At 39.6% G+C, this 23966-nt stretch overlaps 2 protein-coding genes across 19 annotated transcripts in view; one reads left to right on the forward strand and one right to left on the reverse strand.

Annotated features, from left to right (window-relative positions):
* Positions 1–3169, forward strand: part of ESCO1 (establishment of sister chromatid cohesion N-acetyltransferase 1) — an 83732-nt gene extending 80563 nt beyond the window's left edge. For all 11 annotated transcript variants that reach the window (XM_032421209.1, XM_032421212.1, XM_032421211.1 and 8 more), the window contains one exon: positions 389–3169. In XM_032421209.1, the coding sequence (XP_032277100.1) occupies positions 389–536 (148 nt within the window). In that variant the 3' untranslated portion in view covers positions 537–3169. The remainder of the gene's footprint in view (positions 1–388) is intronic.
* A 1565-nt stretch (positions 3170–4734) lies between these two features.
* Positions 4735–23966, reverse strand: part of GREB1L (GREB1 like retinoic acid receptor coactivator) — a 268425-nt gene continuing 249193 nt past the window's right edge. For 6 of the 8 annotated variants that reach the window (XM_032421407.1, XM_032421404.1, XM_032421406.1 and 3 more), the window contains 8 exons: positions 23538–23699; positions 23170–23377; positions 15220–15385; positions 14065–14292; positions 12995–13136; positions 11962–12162; positions 9328–9466; positions 4735–7972 (listed from right to left, as the gene is read on the reverse strand). In XM_032421407.1, the coding sequence (XP_032277298.1) occupies positions 7809–7972; positions 9328–9466; positions 11962–12162; positions 12995–13136; positions 14065–14292; positions 15220–15385; positions 23170–23377; positions 23538–23699 (1410 nt within the window). In that variant the 3' untranslated portion in view covers positions 4735–7808. The remainder of the gene's footprint in view (positions 7973–9327; positions 9467–11961; positions 12163–12994; positions 13137–14064; positions 14293–15219; positions 15386–23169; positions 23378–23537; positions 23700–23966) is intronic. The other 2 variants (XM_032421408.1, XM_032421409.1) reach the window with 2 other exon arrangements.

Consider the following 23966-nt stretch of genomic DNA (forward strand, 5'->3'; position numbering starts at 1 on the left):
GTTGAATAGAAGAGGTATAAGCAGATAGCTTTCCTTGTTCTTGATCTTTGGGAAACAATTTTCAGTCTTTCACATTAATTTTGATGTTGCCTGACGCTCTTTATCAGGTTGAGGAAGTTCCTTCTACTCAGAATTGTTGAGTAATTTTATCATGAAAAGGTGTTGGGTAAATGTTTTTTAAAACCATTGTTACTTTCATAAAAATTTTTTACCTCAGGTTATTAATAATCTAGATGAGCGATTATTTTCAACAATTTTTAGAACATACAACATTACCTAAAAGTTTTACTGGTCAAATTTTACTTGATAGGTTTTTCCAGTTTTTATGATAAAAATGTTAATTTCTTTTTTTTTTTTACCCTTCCACACCCCCTCCCTTTTTTAATAGGAGTAACTTTATATATGGCTCATATTTGAGTAAAGAAGAAATTGCTTTCTCAGATCCCACTCCTGATGGAAAACTATTTGCAACACAGTACTGTGGCACTGGTCAGTTTCTGGTATACAATTTTATTAATGGACAAAATAGCACCTAAAACAAATTCGTGCCTGCAGTACTAGAAGACATCTACTGAAGACAATGGATTGGTTGCTGACTTTAACCAGGAACTAGGGCCATTTTTATTACAATGAACTCAGGACTGGCAACAACCGTAAGGTTGTTCCATTTTCATAAAATTGGAAACAATGCAGTAATAGCTTATTATTGTTTTGTTTTTTAAAGAAGATATTTTATTATCTTTTACAGAAATTTATGATTGATGTATTTTATCTATAGTTATTTAGACATGTTTACATGCAGCAGATAATTGTTCATAGTGGACTGAAAACTAATGCAAGGACTATGGTCTCAGTGATAAGTATATTTTGAAGTTCTTAATATGGAAATATACCAGTGTAGCTTGGTACTGTATTTTTTTATATTGATCTGCTGATACCAGTTATAGTTTTAAAGATTGTATTTTTACAGAGCGGGAACCAATGTTTTTGGTTCTTATTCAAGGAGGGTGCAATATTGCATGTCAAAGAATTCAAAGCTAATTCTTAAAGGGCCTGAAATACATTTTGAAGGAACCCCTGCAAAAAGGCATAGTTCCAAATAAGCAGGAAGAATTTGGAATATTGAGCATTTTCTTCCATTTCTTTCTTTCCTATTCTTGATGCAGGAAGAAGTGGAAGGTGGTAAAGAATTGAGGCTTTTCTTCTTGGAGAGCTATAAAGTGACTAGAATTAGAAAGTACCCTCTAAAGTTTATTATTCTTTCATTCCGGTTTTATTTCTTAAAGTAAGTGGCACCTGGGCACACTTAGGCTATTAACAAATCCCAAAGAGGTTTATAAAAACCTATGGAATAGTTGTAAGCTAACTATGGATGACTTGGTATCTGCTTTGTTATTCCTCAGAAATACTACACTGAGTATATGCCCGCGTTACTGGACTTCATTTTGATACTTGTCAATCCTTCATAGTGCCCTCTACTTTTAAAGGGTTTATATGTTGAAAAACTGCTGTGGCCTTTTATGACCTGTATATAATGTAGAATAAAATAATAAAATACTTGATAGCTTTTTCTAAGTGATAAATGTGATAATAGTGTGTTGTCATTTGTGCTTTTTCAGGGAGTTAAGTTTGATACCTTAAAATATAATTAAAACACCAGCTTCTTAAAAGTTTCACCATTTTGCCAGAGGACCAGTATATCTGTAACAACTCTGAACTTGGTCTTCAAAAGGCACAATCCTAACATGAGAATTTTTCTGGTCTTTCAGAGAAAGAAAGAGCCATAGCCCAAGAATGAAGCACCACTTCATTTAACATAGATTATTTTTATGAGCTGAAATAATCATATCTCCATTAAAAACCAGCTAAAATTTAGGGCTTTAAATTAGCAGGTGTGTATTTTACCCCCCCCCCCATAGGTGTATCCTTTTTAAACTTACAGGATGGTATAAAGCTCTGTACTCTGTTTGTAGGGGTGTAAATATTTCCCTCTGACTCGTCATGATAGTCTGACTTTGACACTCCCTTTCCCTTTGGACTAGAAACTATTTTCGTCATCCTTGGTGTCCTCATTTGCTTGACAAGGAGCGTAACTTTTAAAAAGAGGACATTTTCAGGTATAGTGTAGATGCTCTAGTAACTGTTAATTTCATAATACAGCATAATACAGACCCAATTTCCACAGAAGCCATAGTGTGCTTCTTTGTGGAGCCAAACTTGGTGGTTTTAAGGGGACCTGGGAGTAGAGAATATACATTGTTTGGTTTAAATGTTACAGTTATTAGGAAAACCATTATTTTCATGTTTATATTGAAAACACAGCCCCTCAAATAACTTCTGTAGTCTAGGTATTTGTCTAAGAACAGTATTAATGACTCCTAAGTTCCGAGTGTTTGCTGTGTGTCACGCCTTCTGTACGGTGCTGCATTGTTTTATCATGACACCTCGGATGAGGAATCTGGAGCCCAGAAGGTTGAGAGACCACTGTAGCAGTCTGTGTGAAAAATGTTGAAACACAGAACTAAAACTGATGTGTTGATGGAGACGAGGAGACAGATAAACTTGGGGAAGATAGAATTGAAGAATTGAAAGAGCTGATAACCAGCTGGACAAGGATCATGGCAAAGAATCTAGGGCAATTTGGAATTTTGATTTGGGTAACTGGATAGATGGATTGACTGAGAAGGGAATACTGGAGAATTATGTTGGGAGGATTGGACCAGAAAGGATGAACTCAATTTTGGTAAAGATTTTGAGGTGGTTGCAGAATCTCCAAGTGGAGATACCTGTTTGGTATATAATTGGATATGTTGATCTAGAGTTTGGAGAAGTTTGAACTAAGGAAATATATTAATGTAGTTATTCAAAGGTTTAGAAGAGATGTCCCCACCATGGGGTTTGTAAAATGACAGGATAGGAGAGAGTTGTGAGGAACACCATCATTTAGGAGTCTCAAAAGAAGAGTACCTGGGAAGAGGTAAGAGGATCAGAAGAGAGTGGTAGAAACCAAAAGAAGAGTTTTAAAAACCAAGAATGGTCAGTGCTATCACATCGCAACTGAAGGCTGAAGAATGACACTAGAAAAAGAAGAGTGGTCTTTTCGGAGTGGTGGAGGCAGTAATGGACACAGTGAGTATACACTAATGGCCACAGTCAAACTTCAAAAGAAGTGATTCTATAATTGTGATTGTATAAATATGTCTATGAATTTGTCAGCTGCCCTTGAATAGTTGGTTCATTATAAAAATGTCTGGAGCGCCTGGGTGGCTCAGTCGGTTGAGCATCTTTTTTTTTTTTTTTAAAGATTTTATTTATTTATTTGACAGAGAGAGAGAGAGCGAGAGCAGGAACACAAGCAGGGGGAGTGGGAGAGGGAGAAGCAGGCTTCCCGCCGAGCAGGGAGCCCGATGCAGGGCTCGATCCCAGGACTCTGGGATCATGACCCGAGCCGAAGGCAGATGCTCAACGACTGAGCCACCCAGGCGCTCCGAGCATCTGACTCTTGATTTCGGCTCAGGTCATGATCTCAGGGTCGTTATATTGAGCCCTGTTTCGGGCTCTGCGCTTGGCAGGGAGTCTGCTTGAGATTCTCTCCCTCTCGTGTTGCACGCACGCACTCTCTCATTCTCTCTCAAAAATAAATCTTTAAAAAAAAATGTCTAGTATGTAGACGTTATAGCAACTACAAGTATAGATAGGTATCATAAGGTTTCATGTGTTACGCCCTTTTCTACATGGACATGCTTTCATTTTATTATAAAAAAATCATAATTTTATGAGTGAAGCATGATTGTCGTAAGGACAATAAGTACAATAGACATGCAGTGACATTTTAATTGTTCTTGCTTACATTGCACAGCTGCCCAGATATAGTCCTGCCTAGCCATATTTCACCAGGAGTTAAGATTGCTGAGTTGGTTTCTGGAGAGTGACTGCAGATACACGTTTGTCTTCTATCTGTTCTCATGGCTCTTGGGCCTTTTGGCACATAAAGGGAAGATACTGTCTTATAATAACCTCCTCCTGCCACACCATTCTAGTAAAAATAAAACACACTGGACTACTTACAGAACAAAAAAGTGGTCAGAAAACTTAGTGTTGCTTTCTCTTAGAACTTACTCCACCTGCTGTCATAGTCACTGCAGTGGATGCTTTCCTCAGCTCAGTGCTTGACAGTAAAGAGCAGAAGGAATTTACTGTGTGAATGGCTTTAAACCTTGGCCTCAGAGGCCCTTCCTGAAATCACCTTTAGTGATGGTTTCTTTCAGTAAAACCAGGGTTTCAGTGTTAGAGCAGTGTTCTCCTAGAGGAAGCTTACGGGTCAGTTTCCATGACTCAAGAGAGGCCTGAGGAATATTTGTTGCCTAGATGTTATTTTAGCGTTAGGTAGTTGAATACAAAGGTACAGCAGTCTGAGTTTCACAGCTTTTTGGTCCTTCCAATGGAGCAGCTGCTTTGGAATATGTAGTGGAACACTGGCAGTTTCTACTTGCTCCTGAATCTGTCACCACACTTAACAAATGTTTATTGCCCCTCCTGAGGTAAACGACCAGGGATCCTTGGCCTAGAAGAGTGTTTTCATGGTTCTTTATCAAAGTCTACTATATAGGCTAAGCACTCTTTACGTGAGCCTGATGCGGGGCTCGATCCCAGGACCCTGGGACCATGACCTGAGCCGAAGGCAGATGCTTAACGACTGAGCCACCCAGGCACCCCTAACAAAGTTATTCTTAAAAGTAGGTAGTTGGGAAATAAATTAGAGATTAACACCTTCTGTCATACTACACAGTTCTCGCAACTCGCAGAAGCAAAGTTCTGTTTCTGAGGACCCCAAATGAGTGTAGTTGCCATCTATAAAAGATTGGGGATATACTCTGAGTATTTCTAATATCTCTAAAAATCATTTTTAGATCTGTCATCCATACTTAATGTGGAACTCTGCAAATGGGCATGGTGCGTAGATACTTTATATGTGTGTATTTTCTTTGTATAAGCTACAGATTTTCATTCAACAAGTATTAACACTTTCTTGGACTGTTAAGCCAGAGAACAGTCAACTCTTTAGAGTCATCCAACCTGTGATATGTGGACTTCGTGTCTTTTTTGGACATTGCCAGTGGTAGGGAGCTCATTCCATTTTTGAACATACCAGAAAATTAGTGTAAAGAAAACAAACTTTTTCTTTTTTGGGGGAGGTGGGAAAGAATTTTAATACATTCACCAAATTAAATGAAAGGACAACATACTGTAGACACAACTTAAAAGACAGTTTAGAATCATAAACAAAATGTGAGGTAGACCAACTAGTGAAATTCACCAAATTTTGGTTAAGAAAATTTTACAGTAATAAAGTAACACAGGTGCCTCCTTTTCTAAAAATCACAAAAAGCAATTGCATAAATTACAGCCAAAATAATTGAATACAACAATTCTCATCTAATTTTAGTTTACATTCAGTATTAACCTGTGTGAACTGTCCTACATGGCAAGGTTCAACAGGTCTATAGATCAATTATTATGCAGGCCTAGCAAACACATTCATACCACAATGTTCTAAAGGATGGCAAGGCTTGAAGCTGAACACACCAAGGTATGTATTAACAAATCATGGTGTCTGTGCTTGTGCAATTTTATCCTTAAAGGAGAAGGACCTAACATTCTCTAAAGAATTATACTGATAAGGTGATTTTAAAAGATCCAAACCTTAGTAATACAAGCATTGAAAAGAATAGGCAGGTCATTTGGAATTTTCCATCATTGGGGTGATGGTCTTTTTGGCTTTTTTCCGGCACTTTCTCTTCCACAGGGTTAAATAGTATTTAAGAGATCACAGTTACTTGATTTTTCAGAGTGCAGCTGTGGAGTACCTGCATCTAAAGTTACTACTTTAAAAAACACACTTTAGATTTTGAAGCCATAAAGCCAGAAGAAACCCTGAGAGGCCATCTGCCCCAGGTACAACTGTTTTGGAATTATTTCAAGTATCTTATTTGCTCTATATAGTAAATATTATTGGAATATTGCACAAACAGTGGGTTTCTTGATATCATCTGCATTAGGCCCTTTCAACAAAACAGGAACAACTGAAATACATTCATATCTAAATCAACTTGCTTCAAAACGTACCTCTTTACCAAAAATTCTGCTGTACTAAAATTAAGGAGTATTTTTAAAGAATACATAAGGCAGATCCTCTTTGAAGGACAATTAAAAAACATGGGGTTTAAAGGAATTGTTCATTTCAAAATACATTTAAAGCATCATAAGTAGCTATATTAAAACCAAGAGATCTGCAAACCATTTTTAGATTAGTACATTCCATCTTTTCACTACTGTAAACTCCTTGTTATCACAAGCTAATAAAGCTGGTTGGTTAACATTATTTGTTCTAAGTAAATGCAGGCTTAGTCAGCCCCCTCTCAGTTTCAGGCCACAGATAAGACATCAGTTCAAGTAACAATGGCCATTTTAAGTGGGTACATATGGGCTAATAAGAAAAATGTCAAAGAGACTGTTTAATGATGAGACCTGGAGTAATTTAAGCATAAACTTCCAATAGACTTAGTTTGTTCTAGAACATTTTCTAAAAGTCTGTTTTTGATTAAAATATATTGGTGAGAAGTCTGTAGAAACTTACACTGTTCATATTGAACAAACATCCCCTGCTGATTTTAGTGAGTCAGAGACTTTAATGGAATCTTTCTTACTCCTCACAAGAGAATCACTTTCTTACTCCTCACAAGGATTAAAACGGTTGTGTCTCTCTCTGGCTCTGTTTCCCATTTCAGCGATTTTTGTGTTGTCAGTATAAGGTAGCTGATACTCAGTGTATCTTTTAAAGGAAGCTTTGCTTGAGGCCCTGAAAAGAAAGAAACTAATTCCACGCCACACAGAACCATAGCCTGACATGTAGCTCTGCTGGCTTAATTCCATCCAAACAGGGTGGGTATGGGGTGGCCGCTGAAAGCTTTTTAATTGGCTCAACTACTGAATTAGGTTCTCCTTGTAAAAGATTAAAAACTCTGTTCCATATTCTCATGGACATAGTGTGCTTAGAGACTGGAAACATTTTTAAAGAATGAATGAAAAAAAAGGAATTTCAGCAAGGAGAAGCTGCATAAATGCATACAGTGCCTGCTCTGCATTTACTGATTTGTTTGTTCAGTTTTAAATAGTAAACTTTTAACTCCTGTGGAAATTTTGCCAAAAGTTTCAATACATATAAGATTATAAATCTTAAACTAACACTGCACAGAGAAAGACAAAGCTACTTCTTTTTTTTTTTAAAATACAAATATCTTCTACATTCTATCATTTCAGACCCCTGAGTAATACTGTACCAAAGTACAGATCTGAAGAGAAACTGAGGGTTCAGGCCTCAAACGTTAATCTTCAATTAATTCCACACCAACGGTGTGAGTCTCATGTAACACATTCAGGCTAGCTAATGCCAAGAGTCCGTTTTCCCCCTAACATAGTGTAGTAGAAAAAACAATGCAAACTCCATGTTCATTCTCCAAAGTGTATCCTCCTCAGGCTCCCATGGCAGACCATGTCTTAAGTAATTGCATAACTGCCTAGGGTGGAGTTAACCTGAACTTAAGGTCCTGACAGTGGAACTGAAAGAGACTGATCCCCCAAAGATCTGGGTCAGATTGGGGTTGGAGGGGTGGATTTCTTTGGAGAACAAATATGTTGCACTTTGCTCCACAGTGATTGTACTTTAAAGGAAAAAAAAAATCCCAAATAATTGTTTCTGCCCCACCCCACCTAGGCATCCCTTTGCTATTTTTGGTCTCTTCAAAAGCTCATACATGGCGGCCAGTAAGAAAGTAGAGGGGCTTGTCATCGCTGCTGTTTGCAGTTTGAAACTCGTCCCGGAGGCGGAACTGCCACTCATCCTCTAGCTCTAAGCGGACAATTGTTTGGCGTAAGGAGCTTCTGTCTTGGCAGATGACACACAGGGTAGCACCTTCAGAAGAAAGGCAGAAATGCGTCTTAGGCTCAGGGATTGAAATTATAAAGAACACGCCATTTTTTTCTGATTATATCCTCTAAGCTGACACATCTGAGAACCAACATAAAGGTAAGTGACCTATCACAATTATTTGTTATAATTTTAATTTTTGAGTAAGTAGTCTTACAAATTCAAAAGTTTAAGAGTGCAAAGTGAAAAATCACCCCTTCCCCTGTGGTAACCAATGGTAAAACCAGTGTTCTGTGTTTCTAGTGCAGGGTTTCTCCACCTTAGCAACACTGGATCGTTCTGTTACGGGGGGCTGTTCTGTTCCTGCAGGATGGTTTAGTAGCCTCCTTGGCTTCTACTCACTAGATGCCAGCAGCACCTTCCAGTGTGGCAACCTAAGATATCTCCCGATATTGCCAAATGTCCCCTGGGAGGCAACCCCCGCCTCACTGCTCCAGGTGCATTTTATGCATATATAAATACACAATATCATCTCTTCTTAAATTCTACAAATGAGTAAAATCATACAGTATTTGTCTTTCTCTGACTTATATCACTTAGCATTATATACCCTCTAGGCCCATTCATGCTGCTGCAAATGGCAAGATCTCTTCTTTTTTATGGTGGAGTTAGTCCATTGTATATACACTTGATCTTAGCCAAAAGGCCGAGAAGCGATTAGTCCATTGTATATAAATACATCTTCCTTATTCATTCATCTATGGTGGGACACTTGGGTTGCTTACATATATTGCCTATTGTAAATAATGCTGCAACAAACCTTGGGGTGCATGTATCTTTTTGAATTAATGTTTTCGTTTTCTTTGGGTAAATAGCCAGTACTCTTTAGTTTTTGAGGAAACTCTACATTGTTTTCCACAGTGGCCTGTGCACAATATTCTGAATCTTAACTTTCTTCACTGAGCTCAGAGGTCATCTTGTCATGATTATTTGTGATGCTTAATCTGCAGTTTGTTCTTAGGCAGATCTCTTTTGTATAGTGCATACCTGTTGAAGCAACTTTAGTTTCTATACCAGAATCACAAGTCATTAACCTGATTTTTACTAAAATTAGATTATTTCTGTTTACATTGCATCATTCCTTTCTAAAATTAATAGTGGCAAAAACAAACTTAATGTGATCGCATTTCTGGCCGTGTATGTGCAGTTTGTCCTGGTAGAACAACAACCTGATTCTACCCCTGCCCCAGTTAAGAAAATCGTGGCCCTGGTTTAAAAGCCAAGTGTTCAACTTACTGGCAAAAACGATTGTTAAAGTGCTTTTTTATATGTTTCACCTCCCTGTTTTGTCCGGGGGAACAATGGCATTCACAAGCAAAAGACACTTAAGTTTGACTTACCTTTTAGAAACTTAAATTTCTTCAGAAGATCAGCACCTACAAAAGAGTCACAGAGGTACAAGAGAAGTCCACTGAAAAACACCCCTTCACAGCTGACATTGCTGGAGTGGGGTCTGGAGCTGACGTAGCATATGGCCACCTGGAATCATCAAGCAGACATAGCATGGGCATTTCAAAAAGCAAGTAAAACCATCGGTACTTTAGCTGAGTGAGCCAGTACCTTCCTCTTTAGCTGTTTCAGGGTAAGGTAAAGGAGGTAAACTTTTTTTACTGAAACTTAAATAGGCTGGTTATTTAAACTCTGCACCTATTTTATTTAGTGTGCCAAGTTTTAACCTATTTAAATCTTCATGTTTCTGTTAATGAAGGACTGTCGAGAGAATTAGTAGTAAGAAACAAAACAGGCCTCTCCACCTAAACGTCTTTATAAAATGAAAAACTGCCTTCCACAAAAAGGCATACTTAGAAAAGTTTAAATGTTCTGAGTAGAAATTTTTTATTCTCATTAATAAAGTAATCAGCTTTTCATTTAGATACACTTACATTTTCAATCAGACAGAAGCTTCAAGCAGTACATGATTTTACTGGGTGTGGAGGCCAGTGTGGGGCTTGAACTCATGACCCTGAGATCAAGACCTGAGCTCGAGAGTCTGACGCCTAACTGACTGAACCACTAAGGCGCCCCCCAGCAGTGCATGATTTTTTTTTTTAATTATTTATTTATTTATTTATTTGAGAGAGAGAACACAAGCAGGGAGAGCAGCAGGCAGAGGGAGAGGGAGAAGCAGACTCCCTGCTGAGCAGGGAGCCCAATGTGGGGCTTGAACCCAGGACCCTGGGACCCATGACCTGAGCCCAAGGCAGATGCCTAACCAACCCAGCCACCCAGGTGCCCCACAGTGCATGATTTTTAAGATTCAGTTCTATATGGCTTGCATGTACAGAGTATAACTATACAGAAACTACAGGGAAGTAAGATAGTTGGGGAGACCTTGAGAACAGTGAAATGGCTTACTGCATGGACCTGACCACTTGGATCCAAATAACTGGTTCCTCTGCTTAGTAGCTAGTAGGTGACCTTGAGCAGCTTCCTTCATTTTACCATATACCTCAGTTTCCTTGTCTGGAGAAGTAACAGTAGTACCTGTTTCATAGGACTGTTTTGTGGAATAAATACTGTAAACTGCTTAGTAGGTATTCAGTGAGTGTTAGCTGCTGTTAGACAACACAGTCTTACTGCTACTCCTACTAACATCTAGAGCCCTGGACCCCGGGGTGGAGGAGTTTGGAGATATCATAAAAAGCACTATTATACCTAATGGTTTTTAAGGTTCCTTCTACCTCTACAATTCTACAGTTCATGGTCCAACCATAGTGTAGATTACTGAAATTTCTTAAGAATGAGAATGTAAAGTGTTTATGCTATTTGAATTAAAAATCCGTTCCCAGGGAGCGCCTGGGTGGCTCAGTCGTTAAGCGTCTGCCTTCGGCTCAGGTCATGATCCCAGGGTCCTGGGATCGAGTCCCACATCGGGCTCCCTGCTCTCCCCCTGCTTGTGTTCCCTCTCTCTCAAATGAATAAATAAAAAATCTTGAACAGTTGTATTTCAGTCTGAAGAGATTGTGTATGTCAATACACACAGAGAAAAAAAGCCAAAGAGGAAATCTAGTACACCAAAATGTTAACTGTTCCCATTGCAAGTGATTTTTTTTTCCTTTATACCTTTTAATTTTTTATAAGATTTATTTATTTATTATTTTTTATTTATTTGTGAGAGAGAGAATGAGAGACAGCATGAGAGGGAGGAGGGTCAGAGGGAGAAGCAGACTCCCTGCTGAGCAGGGAGCCGGATGTGGGACTCGATCCTGGGACTCCAGGATCATGACCTGAGCCGAAGGCAGTCGCTTAACCAACTGAGCCACCCAGGCGCCCCAATATACCTTTTAATTTTTTAAAAAGCTCTTTACAAAGAGGATATTATGTTAATGAATAGAATAAAATATTTTTAAAACAATACTAATAATCATAGGGGAAAGCTTAGTGGCGGAAGCCCTTAAAGGTCTGAAGGCCATCAGTGGTCTAAAGGTGCAAGTGACAATTTTTTTAAAAAGCTAAAACTGATGGAGAATTTGAGACAGACAAGAGAAAGAATGAAAAATAAGGAAACAATGGAAAAGAAAGAAATCCAGGAATAGAAAGTGGTAACGTGACAGCTCTAAAGGTCTCCTGTGATCCCCTAAATTGTTCAGCAATCACTGAGCTCCTCTTCTGCCTAAACAGTGGCTAAGACACTGTGTGCCTCCGAAGAACTGTGTCTTGTGGAGAAACATCATCACGTGATTATAAGATGGTCCAATATATTGTAGGACAGCAGGCAACTGCTTCTGTCCAAGGTCATGGGTAGGCTTCTCAGTGGAACTGACCTCTGAGCTAAGCTTTGCGTATTCACTGGCTCACTGTGGAGAGCTGAAGTAGATATGGGGAGGGACAGTTGCCATCACATCTTGTGTGAGCCTTTGCAGTATGTCACAGGCTCCTTTTTTGTCTCCATTTAAGCTTTCAAATGGGAGCTAAAATGGGAAAGAAATGGATGGAAGTGGGTAAAAGCACAGTACTAGCCCTTTTCCCTTTACCTCTGGTCCAATGTTAAGGTAGCAGTCAATGGCCAACACGGGACTCCTGAAGTTATGGATGGCTTTGGGGAAGAGTTTGTAGGAAGCGTGCTGAAGGAACTTCTCCAGGAGAAACTGCGCGGGGGCTGCCAGTAGTGTGTGTTCACTGTCGGGAGCACAGACATACTGAAGGGGCAAGATGGGTGCTAAGCTCTCTGACACCTGAAATCAGAGCCGAGATTATCATGGGAAATAGGTCTGTCACTGGATGAAACGGGCAAGGAAAAACTGCATTGCATACTAACGGTCCCCAAATAAGAGCAGTAGCAGAGTGACAGATACTAGGCTCATATGTAAGTCTGTCATTCTTGGGTTCTGAAGAAGTTCTTTCCCCTCGGGAATAGGTTGGAGCTAACTTAACACACGGCAAGGGCAGGAGAAACATAGGCTTCTCAGAAAGTTAAACTGCATTTAGCAACATTGTGAGGGCCCACAGGAAGCCTTTCACAGTGCTGCTGGATGTGGACAGGTTAAATCCCATCCCACCAGATCCAAAAAATAAAAGCAAAGAGGTTTCTAAGCTCCATTGGGGAATTTATATGTTATAAATGATTAGATACCAGTAAATCTCTTAAAAGAAATGGGTAGGTCCATAGATTTCACTCTCTCTTTAAAAAAAAAAATCTGGCAAAGGAACAGACAAGCATCTTAATTTACATTTCTTTTATGTATTAAAGAATGTAAAAATGTTAATTTTGCCAGTTTATGAAGATAGAATGTTAAGTTTAAAACTTAAGATTTGGTGGAGTTGTTAAGCCTTAAGTCTAAAGAAAGGTAGATCTGTTGACTTTTCACATCTTCTGTTTGGCTCTGGATGAATCCTCAGTAAGGGGAATGAGACTGCAAACTTGGCATTAAGAACTGACTGCCTTCTGTTCTCTCACTTTCCAGTCAAGTGCCAAGGCTTAATGCCAATGACTAATAACAAATAACAAGTATTAGTAAGAAATTGTTGTCTTAACTTTCAACAGTAGAATCAAGCTTGCAAACTTACCATGATCTTTGGTTTAATGATAAAGTCCCTTTGCCCTCCAACCTGAACGTGTTTCTTCATGAGACTGAAGTTGTTAAAGCGGCAGATGAGCAGGCCACTACTGTTTGTTCTCAGATTAAAGTCAACATCTTCACAGAAATACCTAAATCATAATCACAAGGATAGGTCTCTGACTACCTGTCCATGTTCATCACACACAAATGCATCACAGCTGTAGAAGACAGACTCAGTATCAGCCTTGCCTTCTCCTGGAGTTGGCCCTCTTACCATTGGCCTGTGAACCCCCTGAATTGTACACTGCAGTCATTAAGAGGAGGAGAAAGTGAGATGGCTTTGGCCCCAGATACCCCAAGGGGCCTTGGGCATTCCTGAACTGAAATAGGACTGCACATGATATATACTCTTGTGGGACACGAATGCAGAGGTGCTCCCAGTTTTAAAATCCTGGCTGCAAACAGGATGAAACATCTGCCAAATTTAAAACACAGACATGAAACAGCTCCAGCATATTCTTATAGCTACAGGGATGGGGACTGACATAAGAGGGACTTTATGGTCCCTGACATTCCTCACTTGGCCATTTCGGATTTTCCAGGATGGGGATGTTATTTATTCAGGAGGCAAGGTCAGGGCTAGCCTGCTTATTCTCACCTGCTGGCTCTTCCCTGAAGAACCCAGATCTCTGGATTTTACTAACATTTAGGGAAAGGGATTAACTTCTGAGGATGAAAGAGTTCAGCTTCAATGGGTTATGGGTCCACACACTGATTTGTGTTGACATAATAGTTTTTGTCCCTTAGTTCTTGTTGAATTAATGGGATAACGAAAATGGGTTTTCTAAGCATTTCATGTTGTAATTCCTATGTTTTAAGGGTCTGGGTCAGTTTGAGGGATTCTATGAAGGAACACTTTGGGGCTTGTGATACCCCCTTTCCCTCCTTGTCCATAAAAAAGAGATTATCAGTTTTTCAAAGACCAACTCAAAGGAACAGACACATTGTAGGGGTCAGAGTTGGACAGAAGCAATCAGTAGATGCCAGGATTACTTGCCTCCAGGAGGCCTGACTTACCTGTTGAAGTCATACTGCACATTCTGAGTCAAGTCTATGTTAAGGAGAATGAAGTCATGCACATGGCATCTAGAAAATGGGGCTTTCAGGCTCTGAGAAGTCAGCTTGCTGCTCCATTTCTGTATGCCCAGGATTGCGTAGTGGATGATTTTTGGTGTTGCTTCAATATGCTGCAAGACACTCTTCAAGGACACATTCTTACTGGAAACTCCTGCTTCCATGGGCTGGCTATGAAATGTAAAGTTGGTTTAAATAAGAGATCAATAAATATTACTGAGGAGAGGGTCATTTATGAAGGGCTACTACTACTATACAGTATTAATATCTGTAAAGGATATAATTAGCTGGTTTACTTTATATTAGCCTGGAATAGAAAAGAATGTCAAGCCTAGTTTTCATGCTGCCTTTCACTGCTACCTTAAGGAAGCTGCCTTTTGGGGGTGGGGCTTACCACATTAAGGCAGAGAAAGAAATCCAGCCCATCTCAAAATGAATAATGAACAGGGAGTTACCAACGAGAGGGAGCCAGAGGTTAGAAGCACATAGGTATACCTCCCAAAGAACTATTTGAAAACGTAACTGGCTTCATATCCACAAGTGGAAACAGACACAATGTGTGAGCTGGTAGGGCTTAGAGGTCACCGGGAAGTGTTTCAGTGGGGTGCTACTGATATTTTGGGACCATTTATTGCATAGGATTTCTCCAGGTTTAGTATTCCCTGGTCCTCATGGACCCCCTTCACCACTGTCCTAGGAAGGAGAACCACTGATTTTGGCTCAACCCTAATTTTACAAGGGATGGACTTGAGATAAAGAGATGAAATGACTTCCCTTTTCATCCAGGTAGTTACGAAGCAGAGCTGGGGTTAAAAAGCAGGTCTGATTCAGGAGCCAGTGGATTGTCTAAATCATAGCACCTTTCCACAGACTTTATAGCAAACCAAAGCCATGATGCAGAAATAGTCCAGGAATGTAATGGCACACCGAATATCTAAATTTAAAAGAGAGTGCTAGTGAAGGTAGTCTCCTGGATCTTTGTTTTGCTCTGGAAAGCTGTACCTCTCTCATTTACTTCCGTGCATAACTATAGCCAAGGAAAGGATCTTCATAGCATTAGGTCATACTCCCCTAGAACTGCTTGGCAAGTACTACTACCTGCTCTGATCCTGAACACTGTGAATGTTCCACAGAACACACGAGTCATCCATCACAACAATGAAAGGCCAGACACACTGGCGTTTAACTCCCAGTTCTTCCAGGCGGTTCCTCTCCAGTTCCAGATTGTGATAGGACAGCTCCTTAATGAGAAACCTGGCAGCACCTGGAAGGCAACATAACCACAGCTGTACAGCCTTCACTCAGGCTTGACCCAAACCCCCCAGACAGCTCACATTCTTTCCACAGGCATGCCTGTTCACGTAGTGACCATGCAGGGTGGGAGGGTCAACCGATTGTTCAGAGCAGTGGTTCTCAAACAAGTAAAAAGAATCACTGAACGAGTCTGTTTAAAATGCTGATTCCTGGAGCCCATCAGCAGAGATTCACTTTAGGTCTGATGAAGGGCCAGAAACCAGAGCAGTCTTTGATGATGCAGATGATTCATGAGCTACACCTTGAGGGGTTCTATAAGAATCCAGTTTCCCCGATGGGACAAAGGATACCACATAGAGGAAACGCTTATTACTGGTTAGTTCCTTTTATAGCCATAAGACGTGCTCTCAGTCTGAGAAGCAGCCACTTGCACGTCCTATTCTAAGGAGTAGCTAGGGTTGCAGTAAGTGGGTATGCTGCTTCTAATGTATCCCCTGCTTTAGGAGATTGACAGCAATGTCTTCTTTGAAGAAGATTCTGGAAACTGGCATTGTTTCCCTAGATGGGCTTTTTTGGAAGAGGCAGTATGGTATAGTAAAGACTGGAGCCAAGCTGGCAACATTTAAATCCTGATTCCACCACTTTCTAGATGTGTGACAGTGAAGTTAACTCTCCCCTATGCCTTGGCTTCTCCACCTATGAGAAGACAATGATAATGTCCACTTCACAGGATTGTATGGTGCTCAGGACAGTGCCTAACATGCAGTAAGTACTCAGTATTAGAGATTATTAAGATGATGATCATCAGATCCATCCATGTTGTTGCAAATGGCAAGATTTCATTCTTTTTATGACTGAATAATATTCCATTGTGTATATATGCCACATCTTTATCTTTTTTCATCTATCAATGAACACTTAGGTTGCTTCCATAATTTGGCTATTATAAATAGTGCTAACTCAAGTCAGTCAGAGAAAGACAAATACCATGATTTTACTCATAGGTGGAATTTAAGAAACAAAACGAAAGAAGAAGAAAAAAGACAAACCAAAAAAACAGACTTAACTATAGAGAACAAACAGATGGTTACAGGGAAGAGGGGTGGAGATTGGGTGAAATAGGTGAAGTGGACTAAGTACACTTGATGAGCACTGAGTAATATATGGAATTGTTGAATCACTATATTGTACACCTAAAACAAATACACCATGTTAATTACACTGGAATTAGAATTAAATAAAAAAGATCATCACAGCCAAATTTTATGAGTGGGACACCTGAAAATGAAACAAAATGTAGGTAATGAAATGAAGAGGCTAAAAAAAAACTATTTAATCTATGGAGGAACCAGAAAAACAGTTTGAATAGATCAAGGGTACTACTGGAGATTTAGGAAAATCTACCTTCCAAGAGCATGTGTATAATACTTTGTATACTCAGTGTAGTAAGGACCATATATGAAAAGCCCACAACTAAAATTGTAATGATAAAAGACTGAAAGCTTTTCCTCTAGGATAAGAACAAGACAAGGATTGTTCCATTGTACCATTACCACTTCTATTTAACACAGTACTGGAAATCCTAGCCAGAGTGATTAGGCAAGAAAAAGAAATAGAAGGCATTCAGGTTGGAAAGGAAGTAAAATTACCTGTTTGTAGGCAACATGATCTTATATGTAGAAAACCATAAAGATTCCACACACACATAAAAACTGTTAGAAATAATAAAAGTGAATTCAGCAAAGTTGCAGATACAAAACAAAAATCAGTTGTGTCTCTATACACTAACAATAATCTAAAAGGGAAATTAAGAAAACAATTCCATTTACAGTGGCATCAAAAATAAAATACTTAAGAATAAATGTTTAACCAAGCATGTGAAAGACCTGTACATGAAAAAGTACAAAACACTGCTGAAAGAAAGATGACACAGGTAAATGGAATGACATCCATGTTCATGGATTGGAACATGGATGTTCCAAACACATCCATGTTGAGATGTCAATGTTACCCAAAGTATCTACAGATTTAATGCAATCCTGATCAAAATCTTAATGATTTGTGTGTGTGCAGAAAAAAAAAAATCCATCCTTAAATTCACGTGGAATCTTAAGGGACCCTCAATAGCCAAAACAGCCTTGAAAAAGAAGAACAAAATTGGAGGTCTCACAGTTGACTGATTTCAAAACTTACTATAAAACGACAGTAATCAAAACAATGTGGTAGTGGCATAAAGACAGACAAATAGGCCAATAGCATAAAGAATACAGAGCCCAGCAGTATGCTCTTGTGCTTTTGGCCCAGCCCTAAGGGCCTGTATGGTCAAATGATTTTTGACAAAGGTGCCAAGACCATTCAATGGGAAAAGGACAGTTTCTTCAACAGATGGTATTAGAAAAACCGATATTCACATGCAAAAGAATGAAGTTGGACCTTTACCTTACACTATATAAAACTAAAATGGATCAAAGATCTAAATACAAGAGCTAAAACTATAAAACTCTTAGGAAAGAACAGGTGAAAAGCTTGCTGTTGTATGCAGCAATGGATACGACACCAAAAGCACAGCCAACAGAAGAAAAAGATTGATAAACTGGACTGCATCAAAATTTAAAATTTCTGTGCACCCATAATGAGCAAGGAAATTGAAGCAGTAATCAAAAATCTCCCAACAAACAAGAGCCCAGGACCAGATGGCTTCCCAGGGGAATTCTACCAAACATTTAAAGAAGAAATAATACCTATTTTTCTGAAGCTGTTTCAAAAAATGGAAAGAAAACTTCCAAACTCATTTTATGAGGTCAGCATTACCTTGATCCCAAAACCAGACAAAGACCCCACCAAAAAGGAGAATTACAGACCAATATCCCTGATGAACATGCATGCAAAAATTCTCACCAAAATACTAGCCAATAGGATCCAACAGTACATTAAAAGGATTATTCACCATGACCAAGTGGAATTTACTCGTGGGCTGCAAGGGTGGTTCAACATCCGCAAATCAATGTGACACACTACATAAAGAAAAGAAAGGACAAGAACCATATGATCCTCTCAATAGATGCAGAAAAAGCATTTGACAAAGTACAGCATCCTTTCTTACTCTTCACAGTGTAGGGATAGAGGGTACATACCTCAATATCATTAAAGCCGTATATGAAAAGCTCACAGCAAATATTCTCAATGGGGAAGAACAGAGCTTCCCCCCTAGGGTCAGGAACACAGCAGGGATGTCCACTATCACCACTGCTATTCAACATAGTACTAGCAGTCCAGCAATCAGACAACAAAAAGAAATAAAAGATACTCCAGTCGTCAAAGAAGTCAAACTCACTACTTGCAGAAGAAATGATACTGTATGTGGAAAACCCAAAATACTCCACCCCAAAATTGCTAGAACTCATACAGGAATTCAGCAAAGTGGCAGGATATAAAATCAATGCACAGAAATCAGTTGCATACCTATACACTAACAAGGAAACAGAAGAAAGAGAAATTAAGGAGTTGATCCCATTTACAATTGCACCCAAAACCATAAGATAACTGGAATAAACCTAACCAAAGAGACAAAGGATCTGTACTCAGAAAACTACAGAACACTCATGAAAGAAACTGAGGAAGACACAAAGAAATGGAAAAATGTTCCATGCTCATGGATTGGAAGAGCAAACGTGGGTTTTTTTTGTTTTGTTTTTTAAGATTTTATGTACTTATTTGACAGAGAGAGACACAGCGAGAGAGGGAACACAAGCAGGGGGAGTGGGAGAGGGAGAAGCAGGCTTTCTGCTGAGCAGGAACCCCGATGTGGGGCTCGATCCCAGGACCCTGGGATCATGACCTGAGCCGGAGGCAGACGCTTAACGACTGAGCCACCCAGGTGCCCCTAAAGAGCAAACATTGTTAAAATGTCTATGCTACCTAGAGCAATCTACACATTCAATGCAATCCCATCAAAATACCATCAACTTTTTTCACAGAGCTGGAACAAGTAATCCTAAAATTTGTATGGAACCAGAAAAGACCCCAAATAGCCAAAGGAGTGTTGAAATAGAAAACCAAAGTTGGTGGCATCACAGTCCTGGACTTCAAGCTCTATTACAAAGCTGTAATCATCAAGACAGTATGGTACTGGCACATAGATCAATAGAACAGAATAGCCCAGAAATGGACCCTCAACTCTATGGTCAACTAATCTTTGACAAGGCAGGAAAGAATATCTCATGGAAAAAAGTCTCTTCAACAAATGGTGTTGGGAAAATTGGACAGCCACATGCAGAAGAATGAAACTGGACCATTTCCTTACACCACACACAAAAATAGACTCAAAATGGATGAAAGACCTAAATGTGAGACAGGAATCCATCAAAATCCTTGAGGAGAACACAGGCAGCAACCTCTTCGACCTCGAACTTCTTGCTAGACACGTCTCCAAAGGCAAGGGAAGCAAGGGCAAAAATGAACTATTGGGACTTCATCAAGATAAGCTTTTGCACAGCAAAGGAAACAGTTGACAAACAGCCGACAGAATGGGAGAAGATATTTGCAAATGCTCATCAGATAAAGGGCTAGTATCCAAAGTCTATAAAGAACTTATCAAACTCAACACCCAAAGAATCCAATCACGAAATGGGCAGAAGACATGAACACATGTTTCTCCAAAGAAGACATCCAAATGGCTAACAGACATATGAAAAAATGCTCCATGTCACTCTGCATCAGGGAAATACAAATCAAAACCACAATGCAATACCACCTCACACCAGTCAGAATGGCAAAAATTAACAAGTCAGGAAATGACAAATGATGGTGAGGATGCAGAGAAGGGAGAACCTTCCTCCCACCGTTGGTGGGAATGCAAGCTTGTGCAGCCACTCTGGAAAACAATGTGGAGGTTCCTCAAAAAGTTGAAAATAGAGCTACCGTATGACCCAGCAATTGCACTACTGGGTATTTACCCCAAAGATACAAATGTAGTGATCTGAAGGGGCACCTGCACCCCAATGTTTATAGCAGTAATGTTCACAATAGCCAAACTATGGAAAGAGCCCAGATGTCCATTGACAGATGAATGGATAAAGAAGATGTGGTGTGTGTACACACACACACACACAGACACACAGGAATATTACGCAGCCATCAAAAAAGTGAAATCTTGCCATTTGCAATGACGTGGATGGAGCTAGAGGGTATTATGTTAAAGCGAAATAAGTCGATCAGAGAGAAAATTATATGATCTCACTGATATGTGGAATTTAAGAAACAAAACAGGATCATAGGGGAATAGAGGAAAAAATAAAACAAGATGAAATCAGAGAGGGAGACAAACCATAAGAGACTCTTAATCATAGGAAACAACCTGAGGGTTGCTGGAGGGGAGGGGGGTGGAGGGTTGGGATAAATGGATGATGGGCATTAAGGAGGGCATGTGATGTAATGAGCACTAGGTATTATATAAGACTTCTGAATTACAGGCCTGTACCTCTGAAACCAATAATACATTATATGTTAATTGAATTTAAATAAAAGTTTAAAAAAATGAGTATACTTTAATAAAGAATATTATTCAAAGATCTAAAAGATAAAAATAAAATTTCTGTACAAAGGATATAATTAACAGTGAAAAGCAACCCATGAAATGGGAGAAAACATTTACAAATCATTAGTAGCGGTTAACATCCAGAATATATAAAGAACTCCTACAAATCAACAACAAAAAAATCTAATAAAAAAAACAGTGAAAGGACTTGAATAGATTGTCCATAGTAAATATACAAATGGCCAAGAAGCACGTGACAAGATGTTCAACATAACTAATCATTAGGGAAATGCAAATCAAATCACAGTAAGATAGCATCTCCTATTAGGATGGCTATTATAAAAAAAAAAGCAAGCAAAAGACAAAAATCAGAAAATAATTATTGCTGAGGATATGAAGAAACATTTTGCACTGTTGGTAGGAATGTAAAATGGTATAGCCATTATGGAAAGCAGTAGGTCAATTCCTCAAAAAATTAGAAACAATTACCATATGATTCAGCAATTCCACTTCTGAGTATATACTCAAAAGAATTGAAATCAGGGTTCCTAAAGAGATACTTGTAAGTCTACGTTCATAGCAGCATTATTCACAAGTGTCCCATCAGTGGATGAATGGATAAAGAAAATGTGGTGTATAAACACAATGGTGTATACTCAGTCTTAAAAAGGAAGGAAATTCTGACACATGCACAATGTAGATGAATCTTAAGAACGTTTTGCTGAGTGAAATAAGCCAGACACAAAAGAACAAATATTGTATGATCAAGCTTAAATGAGGTACCTAAAGTAGTCATTCACAGAGATAAAGTAGAATGGTAGTTGTCAGGGAGAGGGGGAAATAAGGAGTTAATTTTCAGTGGTATGGAGTTTCAGTTTTGCAAGATGAAGAGAGTTCTGGAGATTAGTTGCAAAACAATGTGAATATACTGATTGCTACTGAACTGAACCCTTAAAAATGACTAAGATGGTAAATTTTATGCTCTGTTTTTTTCCAAATAAATTAAAAATAATTTGTATGTATTTCATTTGCATATATGTTAGTTTCTCCTCAAATTGTTGCAAAAATGGCAAAACTGGCACTAAGCAAATTCAGTCAGATCTGGGATGAGGAAATTCACCTAAACATCGGTAAGGCACAGAAGGTAATTTGAGGATCATATTCACATGTAGAAATATTTGAGTTAGTTTGGTGATATGTGGTTTTGGAGAGGACAGAATCAGAAATATGTAAAACCCTTAATCCACTTGATATAAAGTTACAAACATGGAAAATAAAATCCTATTCAAAACTAGTTTTTGAAAATATTTTAATCCCATATTAAAGCTAAGGTTTAAGGACATGAAAAGGAATGGAAGGGAGAACAAGAAGAGAAGAGACTTAGGAAGGGAGAGAGATTGACAGATCAGCAGAGGGAGAGACTGGGGGTGGGTTGCTGTGTTGGGTTGGAGATGAGGGAAGATGAGACCCTGGAGAGAAGGATGTAGATTTAGAGAAACTACTCAGGTCTCATCTGCATTCGCTCTGTTTCTGGGCTGGATGTTCCTACTTCCCTCTAACATGTCAATTAGCAGCTGTTCATCTTCAGCCCTTCAGAGACTGCATAGAGTCAGAAACCCATAGGAGCGGATGGGGAAATGGTTAAGACCTATGATGCAGGAAGTGACCAGACACAGCTCTGAATCCAATTGGAGGTCTCCTGCTTCCCACAGCTCTGTCACACGCTCAGATAACCATGTGCCCCTTTGATGACTCAGCCCATTGCTCTTAAACTCTGGGGGAAAGCGGGAAGGACTTCCTCCAGATGCTTTTAAGATGACTGCCATAGGCAGTAATGATGCTTCCAATTTCCTGTTGTACAGAACCCCTCTTAGAACTTGCCACGTGCCTTTAAAATGATTAGCAATGACTCGGGGACACCTCCAGATCCCTCCCGACCACAGTGAACTACTACCTCCCCTCCTCCTCACTGTTCCATTCCTGCAGCAGCAGGCCCAGCCCCGGAACATCAGCAGCTGAGGTTGGGAAGAATCCAAAACCCTTCCCAGGGTGCTCAATCTACCAGTGACTTCTTTAGTCACTAGCCTTCGGAAGTTAAAAATTCTGCACAACTGCAGATAAAGGGAAAGGAAAACTCAAAGAAGAATCAAAAGTCCTTTGGTCAGGAGGACAGGACTCTTTGGTGAGGCAGGGGAACCATGTCCGGGGAATGGAGCTCACTTGACCTTTCAGCCCTTCACGTCCCAGGGGCCCCTTACCCACGCCTGCGTTATTGAACATCCCAGGGAGCACCAGCATGATGTGGTTGGGCCAGTACTTGCGGTACAGCGGCATCTCGTATTCTTTGACCACCAGAAGATGCAGGTGGCTGATGCCCTCCATGGCGTGAAAGAGGTTTAGGAGTCCATGCTCATGGCGACCACTGGAAGGAGTGAAAATAGGGCTCTTGACTGCATTCAAATTCTGCTGAAAGGGAAAACAAAAAAAAAAAAAAGAAAAGAAAAAAGAACCAGAGACCAAAAAGGGAAATTAAAACCCTTAGATTTAGGAAGTTTGGAGAACCCAATCTAGTATGTCGGGCCTGTCTGTCTGAAATCAATGTTCGCATCCAGACACTGTCACCCACCTTGTCAGAAACCAGGGGCAGCCGCATACTCTCCAGGTGTTTGCCCTGCTTGCTGAAGACAAAATAACTCTCTTTGGATTTGGGAATGATGAAATAGAGCTGCACCTCTTCTCCCAGCATAGAGGAAGAGAACGTGAATGCGTGAAGGGTGGAGTCGGACATCTGTGTTTGTAAAGAAGAGAGGAAAGGGATGTAAGCTCATGGTTTGCAAACTTCTAGACCACTCGTTAAGAGAGTTGTTTTTAAGAGAGGCAAACTAACCTGAACTTCTAGAGGCCACCAGATCTGGCTGTGCCTGCAACATCGGAAGAGTTGGAAAGGCAAACGCTTCATCTTTTAGTTGCTACCACTGACATGAGAGCCAAGCATCTTGCCTCTACACAGCCTCTCCGAGGATGGAGAAGTTTCTGTTGCTTGGCACTGTCTTTG

This window comes from Phoca vitulina, unplaced genomic scaffold (assembly GCF_004348235.1).
Source record: "Phoca vitulina isolate PV1807 unplaced genomic scaffold, GSC_HSeal_1.0 scaffold24, whole genome shotgun sequence".
Classification (NCBI taxonomy): Eukaryota; Metazoa; Chordata; class Mammalia; order Carnivora; family Phocidae; genus Phoca; species Phoca vitulina.